The 13,761-nt window shown below is 40.5% G+C and overlaps 1 protein-coding gene across 2 annotated transcripts in view; it reads right to left on the reverse strand.

The window, feature by feature from the left end:
• Positions 1 to 13,761, reverse strand: part of Slain2 (SLAIN motif family member 2) — a 54,948-nt gene that overhangs the window by 19,581 nt on the left and 21,606 nt on the right. For both annotated transcript variants that reach the window (XM_036200772.1, XM_036200771.1), the window contains exons 3-4: positions 8,432 to 8,596; positions 523 to 684 (exon numbers count right to left, since the gene is read on the reverse strand). In XM_036200772.1, coding sequence (XP_036056665.1) covers positions 523 to 684; positions 8,432 to 8,596 — 327 coding nt within the window. The remainder of the gene's footprint in view (positions 1 to 522; positions 685 to 8,431; positions 8,597 to 13,761) is intronic.

Here is a 13,761-nt window from a genome sequence, read left to right on the forward strand (position 1 = left end):
AGACAGCCAGGTTATACATCCTCAATAAGTATGAAAAATTATTGTCTAGGTATACTTTGGGGGTGTCAGAGGCAACAAAGACATTAGCTATCATGGGAGTTTGGGGCTCTTACAGTACTTAGGCAGATATAGAGTGTAACTATAATATTACAATCTCATGGAAGAGTAGTAAACAAAAAAACGGTAAAAAAACTTCCTAGGGCCGTTACAAACCACTAAAACCATAGAGTAACAGAGTAAGAATGACGAGATTTTACAAACTGTACGGGCACAAACACCATTCACAGAGGCCAACCTCATAAGCCTTTCTTTGTCCTTCCTACAGCAAAGCTGTCTTATAGAAAACAAAATTCGAAAGCAAATACGGATGTGGCATTATTCTCTGAAATGTCTACTTCAATATTTATACTTACACCATCTTACTATTTTTATAACACTTTAAAATACATATAATAAATTTAATATATATAACAAACTTGTATAATAACAAAAAAAATCTCAATTTTAACAATTAAAACTTACTTTCTTCCTGCATCCGGGCTAGAATCTGCACATCAGTTACATCATTTAGCTTATAGTTGGATCCAATTGAATCTTCATCTAATTCTGAAGCACTTAACTCACTATCTATAGAGGATTGAGGGCTGAGTGGAGGATTTCTATCTGATGAATTTTTGAAGTTACCTTTAGAAAAAGGAAAACACATCAAACCTTGGTAAGAGAAAAACTGAGTTAAACATCTGTTGCAAGTAGCCAAATAATTACATCCTTTGATTCAGTTCCATTTACACGTACAAAACTCTCAAAACTGAAATTAGAAACTGACCTCATTAGGGAGAAAAAGAGATATAGAGACTCCTTTACATACTATGTCACAAACACAAAACATCTTTTAAGTATAACTTACCTCGTTTCCCACAAAGCTATTATGTTTTCAGCCAGGGCCTGCAAAGCAGCTGATTCGGTACCGATAGGCTAGATCAGTGGTTCTCAACCTTCTTAATGCTACGACCCTTCATGTTATAGTGAGCCCCAACCATAAAATTATTTTTGTTGCTACTTCATAACTGCAATTTTGCTACTGTTATGAATTGTAATATAAATATCCATGTTTTCAGATGTTCTTAGGAGACCCCCATGAAAGGGTCACAACCTGTATGTTAAGAACTGCTGCTTAAGCCGGGCAGTAGTGGCGCACACCTTTAATTCCAGCACTTGGGAGGCAGAGATCACAAGCGGATCTCTGTGAGTTCGAGGCCAGCCTGGAGTACAGAGTGAGTTCCAGGAAAGGCGCAAAGCTATACAGAGAAACCCTGTCTTGAAAAACAAAACAAAACAAATAAACAAAAACAAAAAACAAAAAACAAAAAAACTGCTGCCCAAAGGGGTCATATACTCTACAGGTTGAGAACCAGTGAGCTAGAGGATGTCGTGTTTTTACAAGATACTCAGGGAAACCGTTCTGTAAGTAAATGACGTAGTGCTTCCTCCTTTCAAATTCAGTCATCAGCACCATAATCCTCTCCTTGAAGAAAAATTTACTTTTCTTAAAAAACAAAACTAATTTGAGAAAAGCAGATTTCTTGCTGGACGTTGGTGGTGCACACCTTTTATCCCAGCACTCAGGAGGCAGAGGCAGGCGGATTTCTGTGAATTCGAGGTCAGCCTGGTCTATAGAGCAAGATCCAGGACAGGCACCAAAACTACACAGAGAAACCCTGTCTCGAAAAAAAACAAAACAAACCCAAAACCAAATAGGTAGACTTCTTAGACCTTTGAGAACCAGGCAAAAAAAGAACACTAGGTCATGATGTCATGCTTGCCAAATTAGAAAGGAGAGTCCAGAATGTTCTGATGCTCGATAGTCAAGTACAATAGATGGTAGCAAGAAAAGAAGAAGAGTTGTAAGAAGTGCTCTCTCACCTAGACCAGAGGAGAACAGGAAAGTGCGCAGGGACAAGGGGTGCACACCGGCAAGAACCTAGCTTGTTGCTCAGGAACACTTGCATGGTGACCCGTCTCTGAAGAAAGGAGAAAGGCTCAACACTCCTCACTAAGATGTCTAATACAGACAGATTTAGAACATGTTGCCAGTTTGTAGCTTACAAAAATCTGTTATTTATTCATTCATTTATTTATATTTTATGTGCATTGCTGTTTTGCCTTCATGTATGTCCGGGGAAGGGTGTTGGGTCCCCTGGACCTGGAGTTATAGACAGCTGTGAGCTGATACATGGGTGCTGGGAATTGAACAGAGGTCCTCTAGAAGAGCAGTCTTAACTGCTGAGCCATCTCTCCAGCCCCGTAGCCTTTTTTTTTTTTAAAGACAGGGTTCTACTTTGTAATAGAAACTGTTCTTGAACTTACTATGTAGCCTAGGCTAACCTCAAACTACCAATCCTCCTGTCTCAGCCTTCCAAGTGCTAGGACTACAGTCCATCTAGTTTTCCAAAATTTTCAGTTATAGTTAACTCCCTACAAGCACAGTTTCAGACCCACTTGAGATCCCTCTTTGTCCAAGAACCACATTTGCGAGTAAGTAGCTGAATCCCTTTCTTGCCCCCATCTTTAGCCTTCTGTCTGTACCAGCCTCCACGCCCACAGGCCTACTCCAGATCAGTGACCTACTTTCTAGAGAGCCACCATTGACCCTCCTTTCCTTACCCATCCTCTCTTCCTGCTGCCGTTTCTACACCCAAAGCCCTAGTTCCAGACCCATGGTGTGGGGACCATCTTTGCAAGGTCAATTAAACAGCTCCTCCATCACCTTTACCTAACCTAGCTCCAATCACACATTTCCTACACTGGCCCAATCTAAGGAGGCCAGATTACCACATCAGACACAAAAACAAAGAAAGAAGTCCACATGCTCAACTCAAACTGCAAATACAAAAACATGAATGGGCAAGACATGCCTTCCTTCAAACCCACCAAAACTATGTAAGTGTTCTCTAACAGGAGCTTCCTAGGTGAATTCCAGGGTACAGAATTTAAAAGGATAATCATAAACTTTATCAAAGGATTAGAATTTTAAAGGCACAAACACTTCATTGCACTCCAAGACATTAACAATAACAGAAGAAAATAAATGTATGGCTGTATGAAATGACAAAGATAATTCAGGGTTTGAAAACTGAACTCAACAAAGATCGAAGCATTAAAGAGAACACAAGCTAAAATGAAGACAGAATTGAAAAATTCAGTATTCCAATTAGAAAACTCAGCTGGGCACGCCTGTAATCCCAGCACTCAGGAGGCAGAGGCAGGTGGATCTGTGAGTTTGAGGCCAGCCTGGTCTATAGAGAAACTCTGTCTCGAAAAACAAAACAAACAAACAAACAAACAAACAAACAAAAAACCTCTGGAAAGCCTTACAAATAGAAATGAATCAGGAAAAAGATAGATATCAGGACTTAAAAAGAGGATCTAGATGAAATAAGCAAAGAACATGAAAAAAATTATACAAGCACAGAAAAAGAATATTCAGGAAATGTGATACCATCAAAAGACCAAACCTTTGAATTATAGGCATAATGAGGGAGGAGAATCTCAGGGCCAATGACATAAACCAGATTTAACAAGCTCACAGAGGAGAACTTTCCAAAACTAAGGAAAGACATATCCATACAGATACAGGGAGCACATAGAATCCTAATTAGACAAAACTTAATAAAACAACAACAAAACTCCATGGCATAAACAACTCCTTACTGAATTATGAGTGGGTCAACGGGAAAGAAATCAAAATATTCCTGGAACTAAATGAAAATGAAAACACAATACAACAAAAGCTTTGTGACACATTAAAAGCAGTCCTAAGAGGCAAATTATAGCCTTAAGTGTCTACATTAAAGATACATGTCTTAATAATGTAACCTAAAAAACTGTGAAACCAATTCAAACCCAGGAGATGGCAAGGGATAATAAAAATCCAAGAAAACAATACATAGGATCAATTAATCTAAGAGCTAGTTCTTTTAGAAGACGGATCAAGGCCCCCTTGGTCCAACTACTCAGAGGGAAGAGAAAGAGGGAGTGAGAAGGGTAGGGAGGGGGAGAGAAGTTGGAGGGAGGATGGAGGAAAAAGGAGGAGTCAAATGAACAGAATCAAAAATGAGCAGGGAACTAGTATGACATCAAAGAAATAATTATAAGGGAATAATTGAAAAGCATGCACTTCATTAAGTTGGAAAATCTGAAGGAAATGGATAAATTCCTTGATTCACCTACACTACCAAAGTTAAACCAAGAAGAGATCAACAACTTAAAAGACTCGTAAGACAGGAGGAGGCTGAAATAGTAATAAAGTGCTTTCTAACGAAAAATAAGTCCAGGTTCAGATGAAGTCACATCAGAATCCTACAAAACAGTCAAAGAACTACAATGAATACTTCTTAAATTATTATTAATATTATTATTTGGTTTTCCTCTGTGTAGCTTTGGGAGCCTGTCCTGGAACTCACTCTGTAGACCAGGCTGACCTTGAACTCACAGAGATCTGCTTTCTTCTGTCTCCCAAGTGCTGGGATTTAAGGCATGCACCACCACCCTTGACAAATTATTACAAAATATATATACATAGAAGAATAGCTCCAAACTTGTTGTTTAAAGACTGCATTGCTCTAATACTCAAACCAGGAAAGATACAACAAAAAAACAGGAAGTACAGACTTATCAATATCCCTGATGAACACAGATGCAAAACTCAATAAAATATTAGCAAACCAAATATAAACATATGTCAAGAAGTTCATCACCATGACCATGTTGGCTTTATCCAGAAATTCAAGGATGGTTCAACATAGATGTAAGTCAATAATCATAAGTCATATAAATGAACTGAAAGGCAAAAATCACATGATCATCTCAATAGATGCAAAAAAGGTCTTAGACAAAAATCTAACATGCTTTCATGAAGAAAGTCCTAGAGAATGTAGGACTGGTAGGGGCCTACCTCCTAAATAAGGGATATATATGACAAGCCTGAAGCCAACATTATCATAGAGACACACTTGAAGTAATCCCATCAAAATCAGGAATGAGACAGGGCTGTTCACTTATCCTCACTCCTTTTCAATATAGTGGTGGAAACACTAGCCAAAGCAGTAAGGCAAGAGAAGGAAATTAAAGTGATACAAATAAGAAAAGAAGTTAAATATCCCTACTTGCAGATAATATGACACTGTATATTAAGAGATCCCAAAAAATTCAACCAGGAAACTTTTACAATTAACAATTTCAGCAAAGAGACAAGGCCACAAAATCAATTTACAAAAAGCAGTAGCCATTCTATACACCAACAACAAACATAGTAAGAAAGAAGTCACAGACACATTCCCATTAACATTAGCATTAAAATATCTTGTAATAAACCTAACCAAGGAGGTAACAGACCTCCACAATAAAAAACTTCAAATCTCAGCAGGGCGTTGGTGGCACACACCTTTAATCCCAGCACTCGGGAGGCAGAGCCAGGTGGATCTCTGTGAGTTCAAGGCCAGCCTGGACTTAAAAAGTGAGTTCCATGAAAGGCACACAACTACACAGAGGAATCCTGTCTCAAAAAACCAAGAAAAACAACAACAACAACAACAACAAAAACAACAAAAAACCCCACAGCATTCTTCACAGAAATAGGAAACCATTCTAAAATTCATATGGAGCCAGAGAAGACCCCAGACAGCCAAAGCAATCATTAACAAAAAGAATAATACTGAATGGGTTGCCATTTATAATAAAAACAATATGGTACAAACCAGATGTGCACACCAACAGAATAGAATTGAAGACACGTAGTACATACAACTATCTGATATTTGACAAAGAGGAACACACATATACTGGAGAAAAGACAGCATCTTTTCACAACTGATGCTGGGAAAACAAGGTGTCCATACACAGAAGAATGAAATTAGAACTGTATCTATCATCCCACCCAAAAATTAGCTTGAAGTAGATCAAAGACCTCAATTTGAAACCTGAAATACTAAAACTGCTAGAAGAAAACATAGGCGATACCCTACAAGATACAAGTGTAGGAAAGAACTTTCTGTATAGGACCCTTTTGTCTAGCAATTAAGGCCAACAACTGACAAGCAAGACCTTATAAAACTAAAAAAGTAGGCTTGGCATTGTGACACATGCCTTTAATCCCAGTTCTCGGAAGGCAGAAACAAACAGATCTCTATGAGTTCAAGGCCAGGCTGGTCTAAATAGTGAGGTCCAGGATAGCCAGGGCTACATAGAGAGCCTGTTTCAAAAAACAAAAACAAACAAGTCAACAAACCTCAACAAAAGAAACTAAAAAGCTTCTGCACAGCTAAGAAAAAGCAAGTGAAGAAGAACCCTCCAGAATGGGGGAGAATCTTTGCCAGCCATACAAGACAGAAGACTAAATATCCAGGATATACAAAGAACTCAAAAATCAGAACGAAGGAAACAAATGACCCAATTAAAACATGGGCTAGCCATCTTAAGAGAGTGTTCACCATTGAAGGAATCAAAATATCTCAAAAAAATATTGAGATTTTGTCTTATAAAACTTGTCACAAATACAAGACTGTGGAGAAAGAGGACTCCTCATTCACTGTTGGTAGGAATATAAATTTGTGGGTGCAGCCACTTTGAAAATCAGTATGGAGAATCTTCAAAAGGCTGAAAATATACCTATCATATGATCCAGCCATATCACTGCTTGGCCTATGAGTTATACAAGTCTTACTCTGCAGAAATTTGCTCAGCCATGTTCTTTGCTGCCCTATGCTAAAGAGCCAGGAAATGAAACAACCTAAATGGCCTTCAACTGATAAATGAGTAATGAAAATGTGGTACATACATACAATGGAATACTATACAGCTGTAAAAAAGTGAAATTTGAAGGTAAATATATGGTCCTAGAAAAGATCATTTTGAGTGAAGTAACTCAGACTCTGAAAGACAAATGCCACATGTTTTCTCCTCTGCCATTCCTAGCTCCAAATCTTCAGATGTGAATCTACAAACCTGGAGTCACTGGAAAAAAAACAGCCAAGTCTAAAGGAACTATGGGTCAGGGAAGATCTAAGATGGGAATGACAGATGACAAAGTGGGGAACAGGAGAATGGGGAGGAGGGGCTCCACTGGGAATGGGGAGGGATATCAACGCCGAAGCAAGAGGAGGGCAGTCAACACCAAGGTTGTTTGAGAACCTCAAAAATCCCACTGTCTTATATTCATCTACAATTACATGTACATATAACTTACGCTTATGTACAGACATATATAGAGATAGACAGGATAGCTGAAAGGAAGTTATGCCACTTGGGCTAACAATGCTCCCCTACAGGAACCAATGACTAACAAAAACCCAGTACCAGGTACAAGAAACTTCCATTCAAATGGTTGCTCAGGGTATTTCAAGTGACTCCTAAAACAGTATTGACTACTGCTGTTGCCCTTGGCTGCCTGTTTGAGGTTAAAGGTCAGCCCCTATTGCTATATACCACCTAGGGGCAGCAGAGTCTGTAAACTAGCACAAGGGGCCAGCAGGCAGGTGGGTTTCTGGAGCCTGTCTCAAAACTAAGGTGGAAAATAAGAGACACCTGATGTCAACCTGTAGACTCCCCATGAAGTGCACACACATGCACACATCCACAGCTATACAGCACATTCACAAGTTATCAAAGAAGGCAATAAGAGTGACGCCGCAATGAGTTAGAGAAGACTAAGCTACCCACGAGAAGTGTTAGTAGCAGGAGACCAGAACAGACGCCCAGGCCACAGTAGTCTGTCCTCCTCCTGCCCAGTACAGCACCTATTGCTCTGGGCACAAATGTGCTATATGCACACTAATCATATTAAACCATATGCTAGGATTGAACTGTAGTACCAATGCTTACTATAACTCTTAAAAACAGGTCTGTAGATTTTACAACCCCATCAGGCTGTAAATAAGGTTTTATTGGTTAAAGGAATCAAGTTTGTGGTCCTGTTTAATTTAACCAGATTTTTTAAAAAAAAAGATTTATTTATTTATTATGCATACAGTATTCTGCCTGCATGTATCCCTTCAGACCAGAAGAGGGCGCCAGATCTCACTACAGATGGTTGTGAAGCATCATGTGGGTACTGGGAATTGAGCTCAGGGCCTCTGGAAGACCAGCAGCCAGTGCTCTTAACCTCTGAGCCATCTCTCCAGCCCTAATTTAACCAGATTTTAAATACTAATTTAAAAAACAGATCTAGGTACACCCTCAAAGAAAATGACATGCAGATAATGCACAGCCACTGACTTGCTTTTGTACCCTTAGTACTCAGTATAGGAACTAGTATAAAACAGTCCATCTAAGAGAGTCTCTCTTACTGCTTCAGGGTTTCCTAAGTCAAATGAACCTATGCCTGTGATGAACTGTTCTTTCTGAGACAGGACCATTAGGTAAAGCCACTCCTTACCTGAATTTCCAGGAAGTATAAGCTGCTTGACTATAGGAGGTCGCACTGGTGTTGAGGATGGAGAGTTGAAGCCGCTGCTGTAAGGGCTACTGGCATTTGGGCTGTAAGGACTTGTATAACTCATAGAGTTGAAAGGATTATTGTATAAATTTTGCCTCTTGAGAGCTGCATTAATGAAAAGGAAGAAAATCAAATTTAGTAACCAGGAAAAGGTGACCATTTCAGAAGGTTTTCGGACACGATGTGCCCTGAAGTCGTCTTTTACATCACTATGTTCATGTCTGTAGATTAGTGCTGCTGTCAGCTTTGTAGAGAACCTTTTCACAGCAGTCAGCAGTAACCAGACTTGTAACTGGTCCAAATGCTGACAATAAGTGTCCGTTGAGAGCTAAGGCACAATGGGACATCTATATCAACCCCTCCAGAGCTCAGGGGTCATGCAGAAGGGGTGGACAGAACGTCTGGAAGCAGGGATGTGGAAGTGCTGGCTCCCATGCATAACAAGGCTGCTGTACTCTTGAACCCACAGCAGCTATGACTGCCTACATGAGCACTGCATGGGATTCAGCTGTCCACAGCCTGTCATGGACAGAAAAGAGGTTCAGGGGACCCCACCGCTCCTAGGGGATTCTATGCAATTAATAGGGGATGCTAAGACATTTTTCCTCAGTGATAGTTACTAGTAAGGTACCCACACTCCTGTCAACAAATATAATGAATCTCACTGGAAAACACACACATACAGCTAGAAAGTGGGGCTAGCTAGGAAGAGAAAGAGGACTGGCAGGAGGGGAGGAGGATTTCTACAAATTCAAGACCAGCCCGGTCTCACAGTTTGGGTCTAAAACACCAAGTGCAATCATATACAAGAAAAATCAATCCTTAAATGGATAGTTCTTCCTTCCATCCAGTTTTTTCAATATTACAAACATAGCTAATAGTAGAGAACAGACAGACAAGGGCTGGGGAGAGGGAGATCTTTAAAATGCAGCATGTGCTAAAGGAATGAGTGGCCTACAGTGGTAAAGAACAGGAAGCAACAGCTTAGGAAAAAGTAGCTGGTGCCGATATGATGTCCTAGCACTTTGGAAGCAAAGGCAGGTGGGTGTTTAATGATTTTAAGGACAGCCAGGACTACAGAGACTCTCTTCTCTCTCTCTCTCTCTCTCTCTCTCTCTCTCTCTCTCTCTCTCTCTCTCTCTCTCACACACACACACACACACACACACACACACACACACACACACACACACACACACAGCAGATGGTGGAATGGAGGTCCTGAAATACCCTGCCCAGAAGCCTGACTCTATTCAGTAGTAATGCAAAGCTTCAGGGATTATCTTGAGGAAAGAGCACTGTGTTCCAAACACATCAGAGGAAAGGTGATAGAATCTGATTAATGGGCTAGACTAGGCAATAAACAGTGATAGAAAATGAGACTGAACAAAAGACAAAGGGTCAGACTTTATTAAAAACTGGAATGATGAATAAAGAAAAGAAAAGAGACAGCCGAAGTTCTGGCTTGCCTACTGACAGAACAGTGATTTGGGGGGGAAGATAAGCGTCTTTGGGTCCTTTTCCTGTCTAACAGACCGTGTGAATGTACACTTAGTCTCTGTGAGACACCACATTTTGTACCTATTTGTTATGTACTACTATGCAGCATGATTATAGAAATGCCAACCTGAGCTAATTTCAATCTCCTCTACTTGATTACATTTTCCTTGCTTACTAAAATACCCAGCATGCTGTACTCCTCCTGTGAAACATCAAATAATTACAACATTAATGAGCATCAATATGCCAAAGACTCCCATTATTTGTTCTCAGTCCTGAGTTTTCCTCTGAGCTTTAATTTGAACACTTCCCCATGGGTATAACCAACGTATCCTAGAGTCCACATACCAAATCCAACTCATGATCTTCCTGCTAAAATCAATTTCCCCTAGGGGAACTATGGGAGGTCCTTCTTTTAAACTAGTGTGGTGGTTTGAATGAGAAAGGCCTCTATATACTCATATGTTTGAATACTTGGTCCCCAGTTAGTGAAACTGTTTGGAAAAGATTAGGAGGTGAAGCCTTGCTGGAGGAGCTGTGTCACTGGGGGTGGGCTTTGAGGTCTCAAAAGCCCACACCATTCCAGTTATTTGCTTGTACCATTTCAGTTATCAATCTTTCTACCTCAAACTTTCAAATAAGATGTAAGCTCTCAGCTACTGCTCCAGGGCCATGTATGCCTGCTGTCATGCTCCCACCATGATGGTCATAGACTAATTAACCCTCTGAACTGTAAGCAAGCTTCTAATGAAACACTTTAAAAAGATTTATTTATTTATTTATTTGTTTGTTTATTTGTTCATTCGTTCGTTCATTCATTCATTCATTCATTCATTCATTCATTTATTATGTATATAGCATGTATGACTGCAGGCCAGAAGAGGGCACCAGATCTCATTACAGGTAGTTGTGAGCCACCATGTGGTTGCTGGGAATTGAACTTGGGACCTTTGGAAGAGCAGCCAGTGCTTTTAACCTCTGAGCCATCTCTCCAGCCCAAATGTTGGGTTTTTTTGTTTGTTTGTTTTTTGAGATAGGGTTTCTCTGTATAGCTTTGTGCCTTTCCTGGAACTCGCTTTGGAGACCAGGCTGGCCTCGAACTCACAGAGATCCACCTGCCTCTGCCTCCCGAGTGCTGGGATTAAAGGCGTGCGCCACCACCGCCCAACTAATGAAACACTTTTATAAGTTGCCTTGGTCATGGCGCCTCTCCACAGCAATAGGTGAGTAACTGAGACAATGTCCTGCCACACAAATGGGAAACCTAAAAATCACTACTGATGCTTTCTTCTCTTTTATTTCTTCATATCTCGTTTATCCCTTTTATTACTCCTAACCCCCCCCCCATGCTAAATATATTCTGACTTTATACACAGTTCTTACCTTATAAGCCCCTCCTAGCCCAAGCAATAGAAATCAGACTTCTTTTCTTCCAGGTCAGTCTCAGGAACTAACATCCCTTCCTTCACTTTCTGTCTTGGAGGTGGCTATAAAGATTTTTTTTTTAACCTACCTTATCTTATAGATTAAGACCCCTATTTCAGAAGGGGTCTTTGCTAGCTTCCTTAATGAGTTTATCATACCCTTTCTGTACAATCTTATTTTGACACAGCTGTCCATGCTTCAACCAGACTTTTGCAATTAAGTCTCCACTAAAAACTCGAAGGAGAAGCTGGGAGATGATGGCTTGGTAGATAAAGGGCTTGCTGTGCAAGCATGAGGACCAGAGTTTGGATCCCTAAGCATCCATGTAAATGTCAGTCATGTTTCTAGGACTAAGCTATGATAGATGCGGGAAGTCTCACTTTACTGTAGACCAGGCTTGTTTAGAACTTGATAGGCTTTGAATTCAGTCTTCCTATTTAGCACATACTAGATTTGCAGACACATACCACCCACCTCACAGCTCTCTTAAGTCTTTAATACCCTTGTTATAATAAAGTAAAGAATCCTTCATTCAAGATTGCTGTTTTGAGACAGAGCAGCTTTGCTTTCCATCCCAAAGTCTAGGCGGTAGTTAGTAACCATCAAATGTTCCCTTTGTTTTAAACCAAGAACTGGAGGATCATAGGCTGCAAGCCAGATCCAGGGCAGTGCATGTGTAGAAAGAAGGCTAACAAGGATAGGGGTGTCCTGTCACTTTCTGCCTTATTCCCTTGAGATGGGGTCTCTCACTAAACCTGACACTATGCTGGCAGCCAACAGACCCCGGAAATCCCCTTTCTCCATCTCACAGCTCTGACTTCAGGCACATGCATGGTATACTCGACTTTTTACAAGAACTGGGGATCTCAACTCAAGCCTTCATGCTTGCTGCGGAACACTGGCTCATCTCCCCATCCTCCTCTTATGAATGTCTAATAATATCATCTGAGTAAAATTTAGTTATTTCACATTGTCTACAGATTTATAACAAACTACTTTACTTGATCACAGATGGAATATAATGGAAATCAAGTTCCAGAGTATAATTCTAAAGGAACTCATACTGAGCCAAACCTTTTGAAACTCACATACAGGCTATTTGTTTTTTCAAAGGGGCTTCTTTACAGAGATGAAGAGACTCAGGTTCTGCAGCTCTCTAGTTACTTCCTTACTTCATTTGCACAGACTAGCCATTACTTACAGCATGCCATGTTTACCGAGTCTTCCCTCCCTCTGTGTTCGTGACCACTTCAGCTTCAATGCTAACCAAAGAACACACATGTCTATAATAGGGCCAAATAAGAATTTTTTAACCACACAGCTGTAATGCAAATACAAACTAAAAACAAGTGAGCTGCAGGCTGCAGGGATAGCTCAGTGGTTAGGAAGAGCACTTGCTGCTCTTGCAGAGAACCCTGGTTCTGCTCCTAGCACCCACATGGTGCCTCATAACCACTTGTAATTTGAGTTCCAGATGATCTGATGCCCTTTTCTGGTCTCTGTGGGCTCTATACAACATGCACACAGATGATTTCTTTAATTTTTTAAGTGTCTACAAGCACAAGAACCTGAGTTCAGACCCCCAGCACTCACATAAAAACCTGGGCACAGCAATACACATTTGTAAACCCAGTGCTGGAGCAGGTGGAGAAAGGTAGATCGTTAGAGCTCCATGGCCAGCCAACATAGTTGCATCAGTGAGTTCCAAGTTTCAGTGAGAAATCCTGTCTCAAAAATCTAAGGTGGACAGCAACTGAGGAAGACACATGTACTACTAGTTTTTATGTCAACCTGAAACAGGCTGAAGTCAATTGGAATTGGGACCTCTACTGACAAAGTGCCTCTACAAGAGTGGCTTGTGATGCATTTTGTTGATTGGTGATTGATGTGGGAGGGCCCAGCTCACTGTGGACAATACAATGCTACCCCTGGGCTGGTTCTTCTAGGTGCTGAAAGAGAGAAGGCTGAGAAAGCCAGCAACCAGTACTCCTCCATGGTCTCTCCACATCAGCTCCTGCCTCCAGGTTCCTGCTCTGACTTCCCTTGGTGATGGGCAACTATAAGCTGAAATAAACCCTTTCTTCCCATGCTTTTGTCATGATGTTTTATCACAGCAACAGATACCCTAACAAAGCCAACCTAATTAATGTCAACCTTTGGCTTCCACATGCATACATGCATGTACCTGTACCAACACACATATGTACACTCTCATGAATACCACATACCAATACACATATATACAAAAAGGTAAAGAAAGCTTATTCAGAATTACTCATCATGCTTCGTAATTCATATTTCATAAATCGTGTGTTTTAAAAGAGACTAAGAGAGGGGCTGGAGAG

Source organism: Onychomys torridus, chromosome 10 (assembly GCF_903995425.1).
Source record: "Onychomys torridus chromosome 10, mOncTor1.1, whole genome shotgun sequence".
Lineage (NCBI taxonomy): Eukaryota > Metazoa > Chordata > Mammalia > Rodentia > Cricetidae > Onychomys > Onychomys torridus.